The sequence below is a fragment of the Melanerpes formicivorus genome, unplaced genomic scaffold, assembly GCF_026170545.1.
Source record: "Melanerpes formicivorus ecotype bairdi unplaced genomic scaffold, bMelFor1.0.p_v2 SCAF_15, whole genome shotgun sequence".
Taxonomy (NCBI): Eukaryota; Metazoa; Chordata; class Aves; order Piciformes; family Picidae; genus Melanerpes; species Melanerpes formicivorus.
Window position 1 is genome coordinate 11476203 of NW_027142367.1, and position 17050 is coordinate 11493252.

General features: G+C 45.5%; 1 protein-coding gene across 3 annotated transcripts in view; it reads right to left on the reverse strand.

The window, feature by feature from the left end:
* PIEZO2 (piezo type mechanosensitive ion channel component 2) overlaps window positions 1–17050 on the reverse strand; it is a 381856-nt gene that overhangs the window by 139480 nt on the left and 225326 nt on the right. For all 3 annotated transcript variants that reach the window (XM_068147620.1, XM_068147619.1, XM_068147621.1), the window contains exons 6-7: window positions 14644–14854; window positions 10236–10449 (exon numbers count right to left, since the gene is read on the reverse strand). In XM_068147620.1, coding sequence (XP_068003721.1) covers window positions 10236–10449; window positions 14644–14854 — 425 coding nt within the window. The remainder of the gene's footprint in view (window positions 1–10235; window positions 10450–14643; window positions 14855–17050) is intronic.

Below are 17050 nucleotides of genomic sequence, written 5' to 3' on the forward strand. Positions count from 1 at the left end.
TACAGTTACATGAACGGAGGTTGTAGTGAGGTTGGGGTCAGTCTCTTTTCCGTAGTATCAGCTGACATGACAAGAGGAAATGGGCTGAAATTGTCCCAGGTGAATTCTAGGTCAGAGATTATGAAAACTTTCTTTGCAGAGAGAGTGGTCAGGCATTGGAATAGGCAGTGCAGGGAAGTAGTGGAGCCACCATCCCCAGAGGTGTTCAAGAAACACTTGGACATGGCACTTTGGGACATGGTTTAATGGCCATGACAGTCTTAGCTTGACAGTTGCACTTGATGGTCTTGGAGATCTTGTCTAACTAAAACAACTCTTTGATTCTGTGGCTCAGCTGTGTTGAGTTTCAGGTGAGCATTGATATTGATGTTGCTCTTTTCAGCACATCAGTGAGTTAGAAAAGCTGTGATGTTGCTGTAGATTTGCACAGAATCACAGAATCATTTAGGTTGGATAAGACCTTTAAGATCATCGAGCCCAACAAATAATCCAGCACTGCCAACTCCACCACTAAATCACATCTCCAAGCACCACATCTACATGGCTTTGAAACACCTCCAAGGATGGTGGAGGTGATGTTCATATTGAACAGCACTGTCTGGGGAATGACACCACTCAAATCATGCCAACAAATTAAAACATTTTTAATGTGTAGTTGCATTTTCAACTCAAGACATTAAAATACTGAGAAAACAGGTGCAGGTTTCCAAGGAGCCATGTGGAAAGTGGGAAAGAGATATGATCTGGCAATGCGCAGACAGCCCAGAACCAACCATCTCCTGGGCTGCATCCAAAGCAGTGTGGGTAGCAGGTGAAGGGAAGAAATTCTGCCCTTCTGCTCTGCTCTGTTGAGACCCAACTTGCAGCGGTCCATCTCTGGAGTCCCCAGCACGGGAGAGACAGGGAACAGGGCCAAAGCATGCCACAAAAGTGAAATGAGGGCTGCAACCTCTCTGCTGTGAGAAGAGGCTGAGAGAGTCAGGCATGTTCAGCCTGGAGAAGTGAATCCTCTGGGGACACCTTCTGGTAATAAAAAAGATAAAAATGATGGGGACAGACTTTCTAGCAGGGCCTGTTGTGACATGACAAGGGGTGATGGTTTTAAACTAAAAGAGGGAGAGATAGATTAGATAGGGAGAAATTTATTCCCTTGATGGTAGGAAGACACTGCACTGGTTGCCCAGAGAGGTGCTAAAAGCCTCATCCCCTGAAGCATTCCAGGTTGGATGGGGTTCTAAGCAACCTGATCTAGCTGTAGATGTCCCTGCTTACTCCAGGGGTGTTCAACTAGATGACTTTGAAAAGACTCTTCCAGCCCAAAGCTTTCTGTGATTCTATGAATACAAGAAGTAAGTTGGGAAACATCTGTGGGCACAAGGGCTTCCCCGTGCCAGAGGGTAAGCTTGGACACCTCAGCAGGAGAGATGGCTTAACAATATCCTTCTGTGCCAATTACTAAGTGAGATTATTGGGTTTTCAAAGTCAGTTGGCAGAGCTGCTGAAAGGAAAGGAGCCAAGAGTCCCACCTCAGAAAGTCTCACACAGGCAGAGCAGAGGATGTGAAGGAAGCCTGCTCCCAAAACTCAAACCATTCATGCAGATCATGCATGGCTTTGTTGTCCTAAGATGAGATTCTGGGAGAAGATGGATGCACACAGCTAGACCATCGAGGGAATGGTGATACTTTTCACTCACACTGGGACAGTCTCTTTGGTTTGCTGATGCAAGCAGAGGATAAAGAGATTTTCCACTTACTCAGTTGGACTGAAAATAAATCAAGAATGATTGATATCTCAATTAAGAGATTTTGCAGTTAAAAATATGAGACAAGAAGGTTTTCATTTCTAGCTGAGAATGCACTAAGGCAGAGATGCAAGCTATGATTCCCATTTGTCTTTAAACAGAAAAAGAAAAAGAAATAGCAGGATATGGGAAAGATGATAATGAGAGGATGAACAATTAGGTTGGGGAAATGTCAGCAAAAGAGCCTAATTTCAAAACCAAAGCTGCATAACATGGCTGATTGCACATTAGTTATAAACTCTAGCTGAATGTCTCAGTTTTTATCAGTGAATTCCAAATTTGAGCTAAACCACAGAACCACAGAATCATAGAATGATCTGGGTGGGAAGGGACCTCTGAAGGTGATCTAGCCCAACCCCTTCTACAGTAAGCAGGGACATCCTCAACCAGATCAGGCTGCCCAGAGCCCTGTTGAGCCTCACCCTGAATATCTCCAGAGATGGGGCCCCAACCACCTCCCTGGACAACCTGTTTCAGTATTCCACAACCCCCAGTTTTGTGCCTTTCTACATAAGCACTGATGAACAGATCTGTCAAAAAAGCAGTATAGCTATTTCATTTCATTTCATTTCATAGCTCTATGAAACACCTTCAGTTTAGTTGAAGCAGAATCTGCAGGCAAGTTCATCAGGGCACATCAGCACTTTTAAAAACCTTTGTCACTTCCTTCTGTTCCTCTCACCCCAACACTTCCCAGAAAGAGGCACCTTTGGCTGCTCCTACAGTAGTAACACAGGGCTCTTTAGGGGCAGGATACAGCATGGAAATGGCAAGTTGCCAAAATTATGTCATGAGATGGGGATGGATTTTATGCTTGCAGCTTATGCTTGGTTTCTGAACACAACGCACCCGTTGTTGGGAGAGCCAAAGCTCCTCTTCCCACTAACAACAACCATCTGTGACCAGGACCAGTCCCACCAGGCTGCCAGAAAGCTCACAGCTCAGAAACTGGTCCTCCCCACACACAGAAACCCAGAACTATTAGTATGTGTCTTGGTTTACATCCCTTTCAAGTCCAGGGGAAGATAGAAGGATGGAAATCACTAGTGGTGTAACACCAGCAATGTGACTAAAGTTGTGCCACCTTCTGCCAAGGTTGGCACTGGCACAGGGGAGGAGTTATAATGAATGTCATGGAGATGGGCAGCCACTAGAATGCAGGATGTCATGGAGGCTGGAAGGGTACTTCTGCTCAACTAAAGCAGGTTGCTCAGAGTGCCAAACAGCCTGATATGGAATGGTTCCAGGGATGGGGCATTTACTACCTCTCTGGGCAACCTGGCCCAGTGTTTCACCAGAAAATGCCTTCCTTCTCTTCAGTCTAATTCTCCCTTTTTTAGTTTAAAACTACCACCCCTTGTCCTGTTGCACCAGGCCCTGCAAAGAAGATTGTCTCCATCCTTCTTATAGACCCCTTTAAGTACTGCAGGAAGGCTTCAATAAGGTCTCCCTGGAGCCTTCTCTTCTCCAGGCTGAACAACCCTAACTCTCTCAGGCTGTTCTCACCACAGTGTTCCAGCCCTCTGTTCATTTTTGTGCCCCTAGATCATCCACTGATCTTTTCAGAAAACCTCAAGCTTGCTGTAAATCCTGGCACAAAGAAGAACTTCCTGATTTGAAGAACTGCAGTGTGGCAAAAAGAGATGAGTATTAATAACCTTCTAATGACCAGGAAGAGCTACAAATTCTCCCTAGTAAAGCTGGGTATGTTTGCACTGACTTCCCTGTTGTCCCCACTGGACTTCCACCTGGGCCAACCACTTCAAATCAATGCTGAGTACAATTCTCCTGTAAAGTGAGCACAGTGTGGACATTCATTACACACCTGTTGATGGGTGCATCTCCAAGGAATCCTGCTGAACAAGTGCTGAAGATGTGAATTCATTTTGGGGGAGCCACCAAATGCCCATGTGGCAAACACTAAGCTGGAAATCTCACACCAGCCTTAGTTTTGCACCATTTCCAAGGCTTTCATGCTACAACTGCTTGGGAACTCCACCAGTAGTGCTCCTATCCCTCAGGGGATCACTGGGACCACTGGGACCAGTACTGTTTAATATCTTTATCAATGATATAGACAGATGAATCAAGTGAATCTTCAGCAAGCTTCCAGAGCAAGCTTTCCAAGGTAAGTGATGGGTCCTGGGTAAGCTCAAGAAGTGGGCCTGTATGAACCTCATGAATTTCAGCATGGCCAAGTGCAAGGTCCTGACAATCCCCATTATCAATATAGGCTGGGGGATGATGTGATAGAGAGCAGCCATGTGGAAAAGGACATGGGGATACTGGTGGGATGTTAGGCAGTTATAAGATGAAGACCACATGGACAGTGATGGTCCAGCTGATAGCAAATGGACTGTTTACTGCACAGCACAGAAACATTTCCTAGCAGACTGTGAAACTCACTTTTATGGTGCCCAAAATCCCGCAACAAGATGCCTTCTGCAGAATCAGTCAGCTCAGAAGAGCACTTGGAATGACAGAACCACAGAACAGCCTAGGTTGGAAGGGTCCTCTAAATATCATCTCACCCAATCTTTCATGGGAAACAGAGCCCAGATGGACCCACCTGCCCTGGGCTAACTTGTAGTTTAGAGATTGTGTTAATAGTGAGGATGATTGCTGTCTGTTCTCAATGGGAGTTAGAGCTTGCATTTCCAAACTGTTAAAAGAATAATTCACTTGTTTTACAAAATAAACAGAAGATGAAATTCTAAGAAAGCAAGTGGAAATAATTGTCACCTAAGATGTAATAGATTGTACAGCTAGTATGAAACTCAGCTACAAAACTTCTGTAAGGGGAAGGTCAATTAGCTAATTTGTCTTTCTCCACAAGACTGAAATCCTGGCTCTCAAACCTAATCCAGTCATTGTGACAAATGTGGTGGCAAGTCTGGAGCACGCTCTGTGACTGCAAAGTGATGATGATAGAAACAGAAGGGCAGCTCAGTGTCTTTACATGGCATATATCCAGAGGTCTCTGCCCTGGCACAGGATGCTGTAGTACCATAGTAGTAAGTGGCCATCAAGGCAGAAGGCATGAGAGCTGTTGCAGCCGAAGGGCAGCTCAGTGTAGGAATACTCCATCTTGTCAAACACTGGCTCATGACCAGGTTACAATGCAACTCCAAAACCCTCCAAAATTCATATGGGAGTAAGAATATTCATAGAATCACAGAAAGGGCTGGATTGGAAAGGACCTCTGAAGGTCATCTAGTGTAACCTCCCTGCAGGCAGCAGGGACATCCTCAACTACATCAGGTTGCCCAGAGCCCTGTTGAGCCTCACCCTGAATATCTCCAGGGATGGAGCCCAAAACACCTCCCTGGGCAACCTGTTCCAGTATTCCACTACTGTCATGATAAAGAACTTCTTCCTAACATCCAACCTAAATCTCTTCTCTAGCTTGAAGCCATTGCCCCTCATCCTGTCACAGTACCACAGTATCGCAGTATAACTGAGGTTGGAAGAGACCTCGAGGATCATCGAGTCCAACCTATCAACACAGACCTCAGGACTAAACCATGGCACCAAGGGCCACATCCAATCTCCTCTTGAACGCCCCCAGGGACGGTGACTCCACGCCCTCCCTGGGCAGCACATTCCAGTGATGAGCGACTCACTCTCTGAAGAGCTTTCTCCTCACCTCGAGTCTAAACCTCCCCTGGCGCAGCTTGAGACTGTGTCCTCTTGTTCTCCCTCTGGCAGCCTCACTTTGTGCTGTTTCTCCCCTGTCCCGTCCCCTTCTCCCCTGCCCGCCCTGCGCCATGACTATTGCGAGGCGGTTCTGGGCTCTGTCATAGCAGGCTTTTGTAAACAGTCCCTCTCCAGCCTTCTTGCAGGCCCCCTTCAGGTACTGGAACCCTAAGAAAGCCCAGAGGTTTTCATTTGCACCAGATTGCTGGATCTTGAACTGAACGCTCTTATTATAAGCATGGTTTTGGGCAGGAATAACTTTACTGACTCAGGATAAACTTCATACCACTGCGCTGATCCTATTTCTTCATGTTGGCAAAGCCTTATCATTGCCCCAATTACATCCTCTTGCCAAAATAAACAATATCAGGAAGAAAGGAGGCAGCAATCTGAAAAATGGCAAACATTATTGCCTGCCTCTTTCCCCCCCCCCCCCCCCCCCCCCCCCCCAGGCTGTGGCACTGTGTACATAATTATTCTGAAATCATCTTAGCTCACTGCCTTGTTTTTGTTAAGTCAGGTGAAAAGAATTTGATGGCAGGAACGTGTTGTTTGCACAATTTTGGTTCTCAATGGGTATTTATCACTATTGTTTTCCCATCACCAATTCTGCAGCACAGCAGCCAGGCAACACAGAAGACACCTGTTTTAAATGAAGCTATAAATTAGTGTGGACATTTTACTTGACTGAGGCCAGTCAAATAACTGATAACTGTTAGTTAATTTATGCAGCTTGGTAACTCCCAACTGAAGGGTAGGTTCAGCCTTATTTATTCTGGTCCTCTCGTGCCAGTTAGAACAAGTTAGGGCACTGCCTTGAATGCCTGCTGCTCATTTCTCCGTTGTAGCAGGTCTAGAGAAGAAAAGTTTCATAGTTTCATAGTTTCATAGTTTCATTCAGGGTTGGAAGGGACCACAAGGATCATCTAGTTCCAACCCCCCTGCCATGGGCAGGGACACCCCACACTAGATCAGGCTGGACAGAGCCTCATCCAGCCTGCTCTTAAACACCCCCAGGGACGGGGCCTCGACCACCTCCCTGGACAACACATTCCAGGGTTTCACCACTCTCATGGTGAAGAACCTCCTCCTCACATCCAGCCTGAATCTCCCCACCTCCAGCTTCATTCCATTCCCCCTAGTCCTATCACTACCTGATATCCTGAGAAGTCCTTCCCCAGCCTTCCTGTAGGCCCCCTTCAGATACTGGAAGGCGACAATTAGGTCACCTCGGAGCCTTCTCTTCTGCAGACTGAACAGCCCCAACTCCTTCAGTCTGTCCTCATAGGAGAGGTGCTCCAGCCCTCTGATCATCCTCGTGGCCCTTCTCTGGACACGTTCCAGCACCTCCACATCCCTCTTGTAATAGGGGCTCCAGAACTGGACACAGTACTCCAGGTGGGGTCTCACCAGGGCTGAGTAGAGGGGGAGGATCACCTCCCTCGACCTGCTAGCCACACTTCTCCTGATGCAGCCCAGGATCTGAAAAGTTGTTACTGGCAGACGTAACTTCATGTCTACCCCGACACATCAGTCAGTCTCTGAGCAACCTGATCTAGTTGCAGATGTCCCTGCTCACTAGACAGAAGTTGGACTAGATGACCTTTAAGGATTCATTCCCAACCCCAAACATTCTATGGTTCTATGATGTAGCAACTGATCAGCTTTCCCCGAGGATTAAGAATGCTAATATTTTTTCTGCACTAGTAAATTTGTTTATCATTTTCCTGCTCCAGCTACTCCTTATCTATCAGTCCTACTCCAATCATTAAAAATCATATTAATGGCTTTTCCTCATACTCAGATTTGCACTTCCAAGCACTGATAACACCTGTCTTGATGATATTTATCTCCCTGAAAGTATATCAAAGTAAACTCATAGCAAAAAAGAACCATGATTAAAGAAGATAGGAAGATATAGTTACTGCGCCTTCTGTTGAGTCATTCTTGTTAGTTTGGATATTCAAACAGAATTTCCTACGCAGGTTCCTCACCTGATATTTGTAAAGGGCTACAACCCAACAGTGCCAGCTCAAGAGAAAGACTGCAAGCAGATAGCAAGGCCAATACATACTACAAAGTCCAATACATAGATGTTTTAAAATCCAGACTCTGAAGGTGCTTTGTCTTCTTCAATGAGGCAGAGGTAACTTGATTGGCATCAGATTGTTTTCATTTCAAAAATGAGTGACTGTGTGTAAGTGGCATATATGTACTGAAAGAAATTTTGGCATACATTGGAGAATCACACTATTTACCAAAAAAAAAAAACCCAACCAACCAACAAACCCCCACAACCCTAACAAAAAAGCACCAACAAAACCAAAATCTAAATCCAGAAAATAAGCCTGCAACTAAATTGATTGAAAATGAGTGTAAATTCATTTACAGAATAACAGAATTGTCAGGGTAGGAAAGGACCTCAAGGATCATCTAGTTCCAACCACTCTGCCATGGGCAGGGACTCCTCACACTAGATCAGGTTGCTCAGAGCCTCATCCATCCTGGCCTTTAAAACCTCCAGGGATGGGGCTTCTAAGACCTCCCTGGGCAACCTGTTCCAGTGTCTCACCACCCTCATGGGGAAGAACTGCTTCCTAACATCTAATCTGAATCTACCCTCCTCTAGTTTAGATCCATTCTCCTGAGTCCTATCACTACCTGACATACTAAAAAGTCCCTCACCAGCTTTCAGATATTGGAAGGCCACAGTAAAGTCCCCTCAGAGCCTTCTCTTCTCTGGACTGAACAGCCCCAACTCTCTCAGTCTGTCTCTATAGGAGAGGAGCTCCAGCCCTCTGACCATCCTCATGGCCCTTCTCTGGACACATTTCAGCACATCCAGATACTTCTTGTAACAGGGACTCCAGAACGGGACATAGTACTCTAGGTGGGGTCTCACCAGAGCAGTATAGAGGGGGAGAATCACCTCCCTCAACCTGTTGGCCACACTTCTCTTGATGCAACCCAGGATACAGTTGGCTTTCTGGACTGCAAATGTACACCGACAGCTCATATTGAGCTTCTCATCCACCAGCACCCCCAAGTCCTTTTCTTCAGGGCAATTTACATGAATCTAGATTTTAATTAAAGTAAAATTCAGTGAAAGTAAAATTAACTAACATATTACAAAGAAGAAAAGGGATGCATATAAAAAGAGTGTCACATGAAATTCTAGTGCAGATGGTGTGAAACACCTACTTCCTCTCCTTAAGAAAATGCTATTGATGTCTGGTGATAGAATCACAGAATCATTTTAGAAGGTTGGAAGAGACCTTTAAGATCATCAAGTCCAACTGCTAACCAGCACTGCTAAGCCACCACTAAATCGTATTCCTCAGCACCACATCTACGTATCTTTTAAATCCATCCAGGGATGGTGATTCCACCTCTTTCCTGGGCAGCCTGTTTCAGGGCTTGACAATCCTCGTGGGGAAGAAATTAAGGATAAAGGATAAAACTTTGTGAGATTATAGCCGCATAGCCAGGCAGCTGCGAATTTTGAAGCCACTTCTTTCTTTTCTTAATACATGGAGTAAACAAAAATAAAGATTTTAGGGAAGTAGTGAGCATTTTAGCTGTGTGGTGCTAGCAATCATCCATACGTTGACCTCTAGGTGGCACAGGAGAACCTAAACTAAGCAAACCGGAGTTTTTCATTGTGTCCTACCAATTAGCCTTGTCCAGTCAGTAACTCTGACATCACCAAATACACATCTATGAACCTGAACAAACAAAATGCCAAAATAAGTATTAAAGTAATGGCTTCTGTAGTCAGGCAGCTCATTTTTTACTGCATTTAATGGTGCATTGAGATATAAATCATTCATAAATACTCCACAGTACACTTCAAGACTTAAAAGGAACGACATGCTTGACTAGAAATAAAGTTGACATTTAATTTAGAATCATAGAATCACAGCATGGTTTAGGTGGGAAGGGACTTTAAAGATCATCTACTTCCAACCCCCCTGCCATGGGCAGGGACACTATCACACTAGATCAGGTTGCTCAAATCCACAACAAGCCTAGCCTTAGAACAGAATAGAACAGAATAAACCAGGTTGGAAGAGACCTTCAAGATCATCGCGTCCAACCCTTCAACCAATCCAACCCACCTAAACAGCTAACCCATGGCACCAAGCACCCCATCAAGTCTCCTCCTGAACACCTTCAATGATGGTGACTCCACCACCTCCCTGGGCAGCCCATTCCAATGGGCAATCACTCTCTCTGTATAGAACTTCTTCCTAACATCCAGCCTAAACCTCCCCTGGTGCAGCCTGAGACTGTGTCCTCTTGTTCTGGTACTGGCTGCCTGGGAGAAGAGACCAACATCCACCTGTCTGCAACCTCCAACCTCCCTTCAGGTAATTAAAAACTTCCAGGGATGGGGCTTCTACCACCTCCCTGGGCAACCTGTTCCAGTGTCTCACCACCCTCATGGGGAAGAATCTCTTCAATACCACCACTAATTCATTTATCTCCTGTCTTAGACAAATCATTCCCATTCAGTCTAACCAAACCCCAAACCACCTTCCTCTCCTAACCTGACCCAGCTCTCTGCATCCCTACTGCCCAGAGAGGACTTCCACCACTTTATCATTCCAAAACATTAATTCTGAAATGCTTCATCTCTTTGAACACTGAACATGAAGTTAATGACATAAAATTTGTCAAAGCATTACATGGAAGAGCATTTGCCCACAACTAAAGAGGAAAGGAATTTCTCTCACCTGGCATAGAAATCTTTTGGTGGAATAACCTCCTGAAAGAACTGTAGTTGGTACAGATAAAGTCCAATCAAGTGGCCTGCACTGAATATAGCCATTAACACACACAGACAGCTGAATATCAGAGGATCAAACACTTGGCAACAGGACCACCATGTGCACAGGCCCAGAAACACAAAGAAATACACAGCTGAGGTCAAAGATGGCACCATCATACCTGTAAAAACAAAAACATGGAGGCTTAGGAAAGTGTAGGAAGTATCAGCATTCATTAAACATTAAGTGTGACAAAAAGTGCATTGAATAATCCAATTAGTGTTTAGGCTAATTATTACAATTAGCTCTTAAGACTGCTATTAGCTTTGAAGCTAGAAGAAAAGGATCCTGATGTTTTTGTTCACTTCCCTCATGTACCTTAGCACCTAGGACATCATCCCTCTCTAGACCTTCCTCTGAGATGAAATTTTCTCTTTGTGAAGAGAGTATAGCAGTCCAGTGGAGTCTCTAAAGTAACAGCACTGAAGCTAAAAAGGACATCTGCCTCAGGTTTTTTTTCCCCACTAGTGCATGCCTAGGAGCCACCTTCCTCAGGGCAGACCTGCAAGATACTGGCAGCTGGACCAGCCACTCTGGCAAGAGAACTTGCTGCATCTTGCCAGTTGCAGTGGTTTTGGGGGGCAGTTCCCAGCTGGACTGAGTCCAGGCACTGTAAAGATTCTTATCCAGAGCCAGCTTCATCATCACATCTTTTACATGGTCCTTTAGACCTAGTCTTTAGTCTGGGGTAATCTGTCTCTGCTCCAATCTGTAACTTGCTGATGTTTCCAGAGACTCACAGAGTTAAAAGCACAACAGGACCACAGGGATCATCTGTTCCCACTGCCTTCATGATGTGGGCTGCAAAAACTCACCCAGCAATTTCTGCCCCAAACCTATGCCTATTTCCTTTCTTCTTTCAAAGAAGTGCTTTGTCTTTATTTAAACACTTCAGGAGAAGAAGAATTCATTACACCCATAAATAAGTTGTTTATTGTGGTCAATTACTTTGGCTGTGAAAAAAATTATTCTAGTCTGAAATTGTCCAGGTTTACCACTTAACTGTTGGCTCATGTTATAACTTCTACTAGATGAGATGTCTGCTAAAAAAATGGAGGCCCTTTGTACCTTTGTCAGTACTAAGGCTGCACTCAAATCACCATTCATCTTTTTCTTTCCTTTTCTTTTTTCCCTTGGCACAGTAAGTAAGGAAGTATTTAACTAATTAAGATCAAGGTCTCTCCCTGGAATACAGGCTCCCCAGACCTCAAGTCTTTTTTTATATCTCTGAACACCTCCCAGGTCTTGGCACGTGTTGGGAGTCCCAACAGAAAAGCTGCCCATCACTGCTCAGAAGAAATTGTGCCTTGCCACTACTGTGTGGTCCTTCTCCTTCCTCCTCCCTGGGTGATGCTCACCCATGTAACTTCAGAACAGCATCAGGATATTGAAAGGGCTTTTTAATGGCATCTCTCTTCCCTGATGCCAGGCCCCACGGTGCTCCACATAAGCTACTTCCCCTTCCCCTGTTTTTTACATTTATTACAGGCTATGGGTAAGGCTGTCAGATAAGGCTGTCAGATAAGGCTGTCCAGCCAGTCACTACAGGCTGGGCAGTGACTGGCTGGAAAGCAGCCCTGAGGAGAGAGACTTGGGGGTGCTGGTGGACAAAAAGCTCAACAGGAGCTCTCAGTGTGCACTTGCAGCCCGCAAAGCCAATCAGATCCTGGGCTGCATCAGGAGAAGTGTGGCCAGCAGGTCGAGGGAGGTGATCCTCCCCCTCTACTCAGCCCTGGTGAGACCCCACCTGGAGTACTGTGTCCAGTTCTGGAGCCCCTATTACAAGAGGGATGTGGAGGTGCTGGAACAAAGTGTCCAGAGAAGGGCCACAAGGATGATCAGAGGGCTGGAGCACCTCTCCTGTGAGGACAGACTGAAGGAGTTGGGGCTGTTCAGTCTGCAGAAGAGAAGGCTCTGAGGTGACCTCATTGTGGCCTTCCAGTATCTGAAAGGGGCCTACAGGAAGGCTGGGGGGGGCACTTCTCAGGATCTCAGGTAGTGATAGGACTAGGGGGAATGGAATGAAGCTGGAGGTGGGGAGATTCAGGCTAGATGTGAGGAGGTTCTTCACCATGAGAGTGGTGAAGCCCAGGAATGGGTTGCCCAGGAATGGGTTGTCCAGGGAGGTGGTCGAGGCCCCGTCCCTGGGGGTGTTTAAGACCAGGCTGGATGAGGCTCTGGCCAGCCTGATCTAGTGTAGGGTGTCCCTGCCCATGGCAGGGGGGTTGGAACTAGATGATCCTTGTGGTCCCTTCCAACCCTGAATGATACTATGATGATACTATGACAATCTTACCTTGCTGAAAGAGCCTGCCTTACTACAATGGCCACCTTTTAGTAGTCCTCTTAAAAGGACCTGATCACTTCTCATCACACCATATCTTTCTTCTTTTTGTACTATTGTTTTATACTTCATGTAGCAGTATATTTATAAAATATAAATATATACTTAACATAGCTGTAAGGACTCCATTCAAACATGAGCAGGCAGATAAATGCTGATTTGAGATTGCATGATTTTGCACACTTTCATACTGGCTGTGGCTGATTACGTGGCACTAGTTCAAAAGTCTTATAAAATGGTTGGCCATCAAAACATAGTCTACTGAGCACTCTTTTTACACACTAAAAGGTTGATCTATTAATCTTTTCTGGGTTTTTGTTTTGTTTTAAATCTGTGTGAATAAACTTCTTTTTTATTCTTGGAAATGGTGGAATTCAGTCTATGAAGTCCCATTCTAATATATGGAGTCATAGAATGGTTTGTGTTGCAAGAGACTTTGGAGATTATCTACTCCAACCCCCCTGCCATAGGCAGGGATGTCTCTCAACTAGACTCATCTGCTCAAGGCCTCATCCAACCTGGCCTTGAACACCCCCAGGGAGGGGGCATCCACAGCCTCTCTGGGCAACCTGTTCCTGAGTCTCAACACCCTCACACTTCTTCCTAAGATCCAGTCTGAACCTACTCTCCCCCTCAGCTTCAAGCCATTTCCCCGTTGTCCTGTTGCTAGACACCCTTACGAAAAGTCCCTCTCCAGCCTTCCTGTAGGATGGGCAGAGTCCAATGGGATGGCATTCAACAAGTCCAAGTGCCGAGTGCTGCACTTTGGCTACGCCAATCCCATGCAGAGCTACAGGCTGGGGTCGGAGTGGCTGGAGAGCTCCCAAACAGAGAGGGACCTGGGGGTGCTGATCGACAGCCACCTGAATATGAGCCAACAGTGTGCCCAGGTGGCCAAGAGGGCCAATGGCATCCTGGCCTGCATTAGGAATAGTGTGGCCAGCAGGAGCAGGGAAGTCATTGTGCCCCTGTACTCTGCAGTGGTTAGGCCGCACCTTGAGTCCTGTGTCCAGTTTTGGGCCCCTCAGTTTAAGAAGGACATCGAAACACTTGAAGGTGTCCAGAGAAGGGCAACAAGGATGGGGAGAGGCCTTGAACACAAGCCCTATGAAGAGAGGCTGAGGGAGCTGGGATTGTTTAGCCTGGAGAAGAGGAGGCTCAGGGGTGACCTCATTGCCCTCTACAACTACCTGAAAGGAGGTTGTAGCCAGGAAGGGGTTGGCCTCTTCTCCCAGGCAACCAGCACCAGAACAAGGGGACACAGTCTCAAGCTGCGCCAGGGGAGGTTTAGACTCGAGGTGAGGAGGAAGTTCTTCACCGAGCGAGTCATTCGTCATTGGAACAGGTTGCCCAGGGAGGTGGTTGAGTCATCGGCCCTGGAGGCGTTCAAGAGGAAATTGGATGTGGCACTTGGTGCCATGGTCTAGTCATGGGGTCTGTGTTGATAGGTTGGACTCGATGATCCTCGAGGTCCTTTCCAACCTAAGTTATACTGTGATACTGTGATACTGTGATCTCTTCCAGAATTGGAAGGCAGCTGTTAGTCACTTATACAATAAATATTCACTTAAGCAACCTGGTCTAGTAGGAGGTGCCCATGGAAGGGGGGGTGGGGGTGGGGGTGGGGTTTGGAACTAGACAATCTTTAATGTCCCTTCCAACCCAACTCATTCTATAATTCGATAATAAGCAACCATTCACCACTTGGTTCTAACATCAACTGTGCAAGTCATATACAGGATGATAGGGCCACACAGTACTAGTACCACCAAAGAAAAAATATGAAAAAAAATCAAGCAGCTCACCATATTCCAACATCTGCCAAACAGTTAATTTAACTAAAATCAGCAGCAATTTCTTTTCCCTTCACAGTTTTCATTGTTATTCCCACAGGTGCCCAAGCGCTGAAAACTCATTTGTTAAATGTCTCATCTAATGGGCTCTGGAGGAAAGTTTTCCAAATGCACCAACCTGCTGAACCAAGTAAAATTGTAACAACAACTTTTCCAGTGGTGATTATCATGTTGCCAATAAACTCCCTCAGTCTGGACGCTAGGGAGGCAATTCGACGCAGCAGTTTTAGTTTCATGGTCTCCTCGAACTCGGCTTCACCACAGTCTTCATCATCCAGATCTTCTTCATATATCAAAGCATCATCTGGCTCTAACTTTTCTCTAACAGCCTAAAAGAGAAAAAGAGAATGCAAAAGAAAGAGAAAGAGAAAAGAATTTGAAATTAGAACCACATATGTATTATTTAACAACGAAGTTTTCTTATAATCTTTGCAAACAACGAGAGAGCCAAGGAAGATGAACTAAAGCTAGAGTTGTACAGTTCCCACTTCAGATCTGTCTCAAGAAAAAAGGGTACTAAAGGCTGTCTCTGAGGAAGAGTGCAGTCCTCCTGCATGTGCACAAAAGGCTATTTGTTCATTACTATATGCAATTTGGGTTGGTTTGCTCAGCATTCATTCCATCATGCTATCCATCATCTCTTAATCTCCTCTTTGACTCAGCGGCTTCAGGTATAAGCTCCAGCCACTAAACACGAGTGCCTTCCTGGTTGGTGTTCCTCAACAAATCTGTTTTCAAACCCTTCCCCATGAACTTTTTCTCAGGCTTTACATGCAAAACCTAGGAGTGATCTGAGACAGGGCAACAAGGGCTGAAACGAATGGACAGATAACTCACTGGTGACTGAAAGGAGTTTGGGAGAGAAAAACAATACACTAAGCAGAAACTTTGGGAGAGAACGAGAAATGGTGAAATCGGCAGGGGGTGAAAGAAAAGGAGAAAATGTGAGCGAGAGAGTAGTGAAAGCCTGAGTGAGCTGCAATAATTTATCAGGGGAAATGAGACTGGTGGTTTAGAACTACACAATGGAAAAAGGAAAAGAAGGAAATGTATGAAGGCCCCTCATCCTTCAGTTTGTTAGGATTTGGCAGTAGCCCCTTCACCATCAAGTCACTGTTGTATCTTGGAGACCAGAAGGGATACACAGCTACTGAGTGATGCAGACCAAATCACCAACCCATGGTGAGAATCGGCAGGATTAGCAAGAGGCCCACCCAAAGATACGCCTTATGGAAAAAAATTGTCATTCACAGGCATGTAGGGGCATATTTCATAATAATTAAAAAAGGAAAAAGAAGGCAGTGGGTTTGAGCCAGGTTCTCACTTGGTGCAATACAGCATTGCTGCCTTGGCACTAAGCTGAATGTGTATTAGCTAACGTTAGTTCTGGCCAAGCAGTATCTCCATGTGTGAAAATAAGAGAGACAAAACCTTGTTATTTTGCAACAGAACAGCAAGTTTTAATATTTATTACTGACCTCTGAAAACACAAAATTCCAGACCAACAGATAAGACTGCAGAAGGAACAGCTGAACCCTCAGGCTGCTTAACCAAATGCCTCACCACCATTTTGTTATGGAGATTCCCAAAGGAACAAAATCCCCTGTGGCTTCCTTCATTTCACCTCGAAACCTGGTGCCAACTTTCTCCTCTTTCCTTTGGAGCACTAACAATGTTGTGAATGCCCAGGAAAAGCCTGCTTATCCTCAGGAGTGCCTGCTATCCTGAGAATGAAGTGTGTATTAAATACAGTAGGGCTGATCTGGGAAATCTAACCTTCTCTGGGACATAGCTGCCTATTTCCTTAGCTACACCCAATTTAAATGGAATATTTAGCACTTCAGTTGCTTTGTTATTTTCACCATTCACTCCTACCATTCACTTCTCCACACAGGAATTATTAGATCCTTATGCAAAATAGTGGAGAGGAGATGGCAGCCCAAACATGCAGTCATCACATTTTGAGCCATACAACACAAAGAGGCGCTGTGTCTGTTCATCTCTGCTTTTCCTGAGCTCCTACCTAGAGAGGTGCTACTGAAATACTCAGAAACTGCTAACCATAGGCTACCTTCTCTTACTTCTGCTATAGCTGCCCCAAAAAGGCTAACATTATGATCATTTCTGCTCATGCTGTAATAACTAGGTCAACCTGCTCCTCATCTACTGGTTTTGGGTCCAATCCTGATTCTTCTGGATGGGCTCTTGTGCTCTGTGACTTGAGCTTACTATGACCAGTGAAAAGCGAAACCTTCAATAGTCCAGTACCTGAAGGGGGTCTACAGGAAAGATGGAGAGGGACTTTTTAATATGGGCCTGTTGTGACAGAACAAGGGGCAATGGTCAAGGGGCAATGGTTTTAAACTTGAGCAGGGTGGATTTAGATTAGACATTAGGACAAAGTTCTTTACTATGAGGGTGGTGAGATACTGGAACAGGTTGTCCAGAGAAGTGGATACATCATTGCTGGAAATGTTGAAGACCAGTCTGAATGAGAGTTTGAGCAAGTAGGAGGTGTCCCTGCC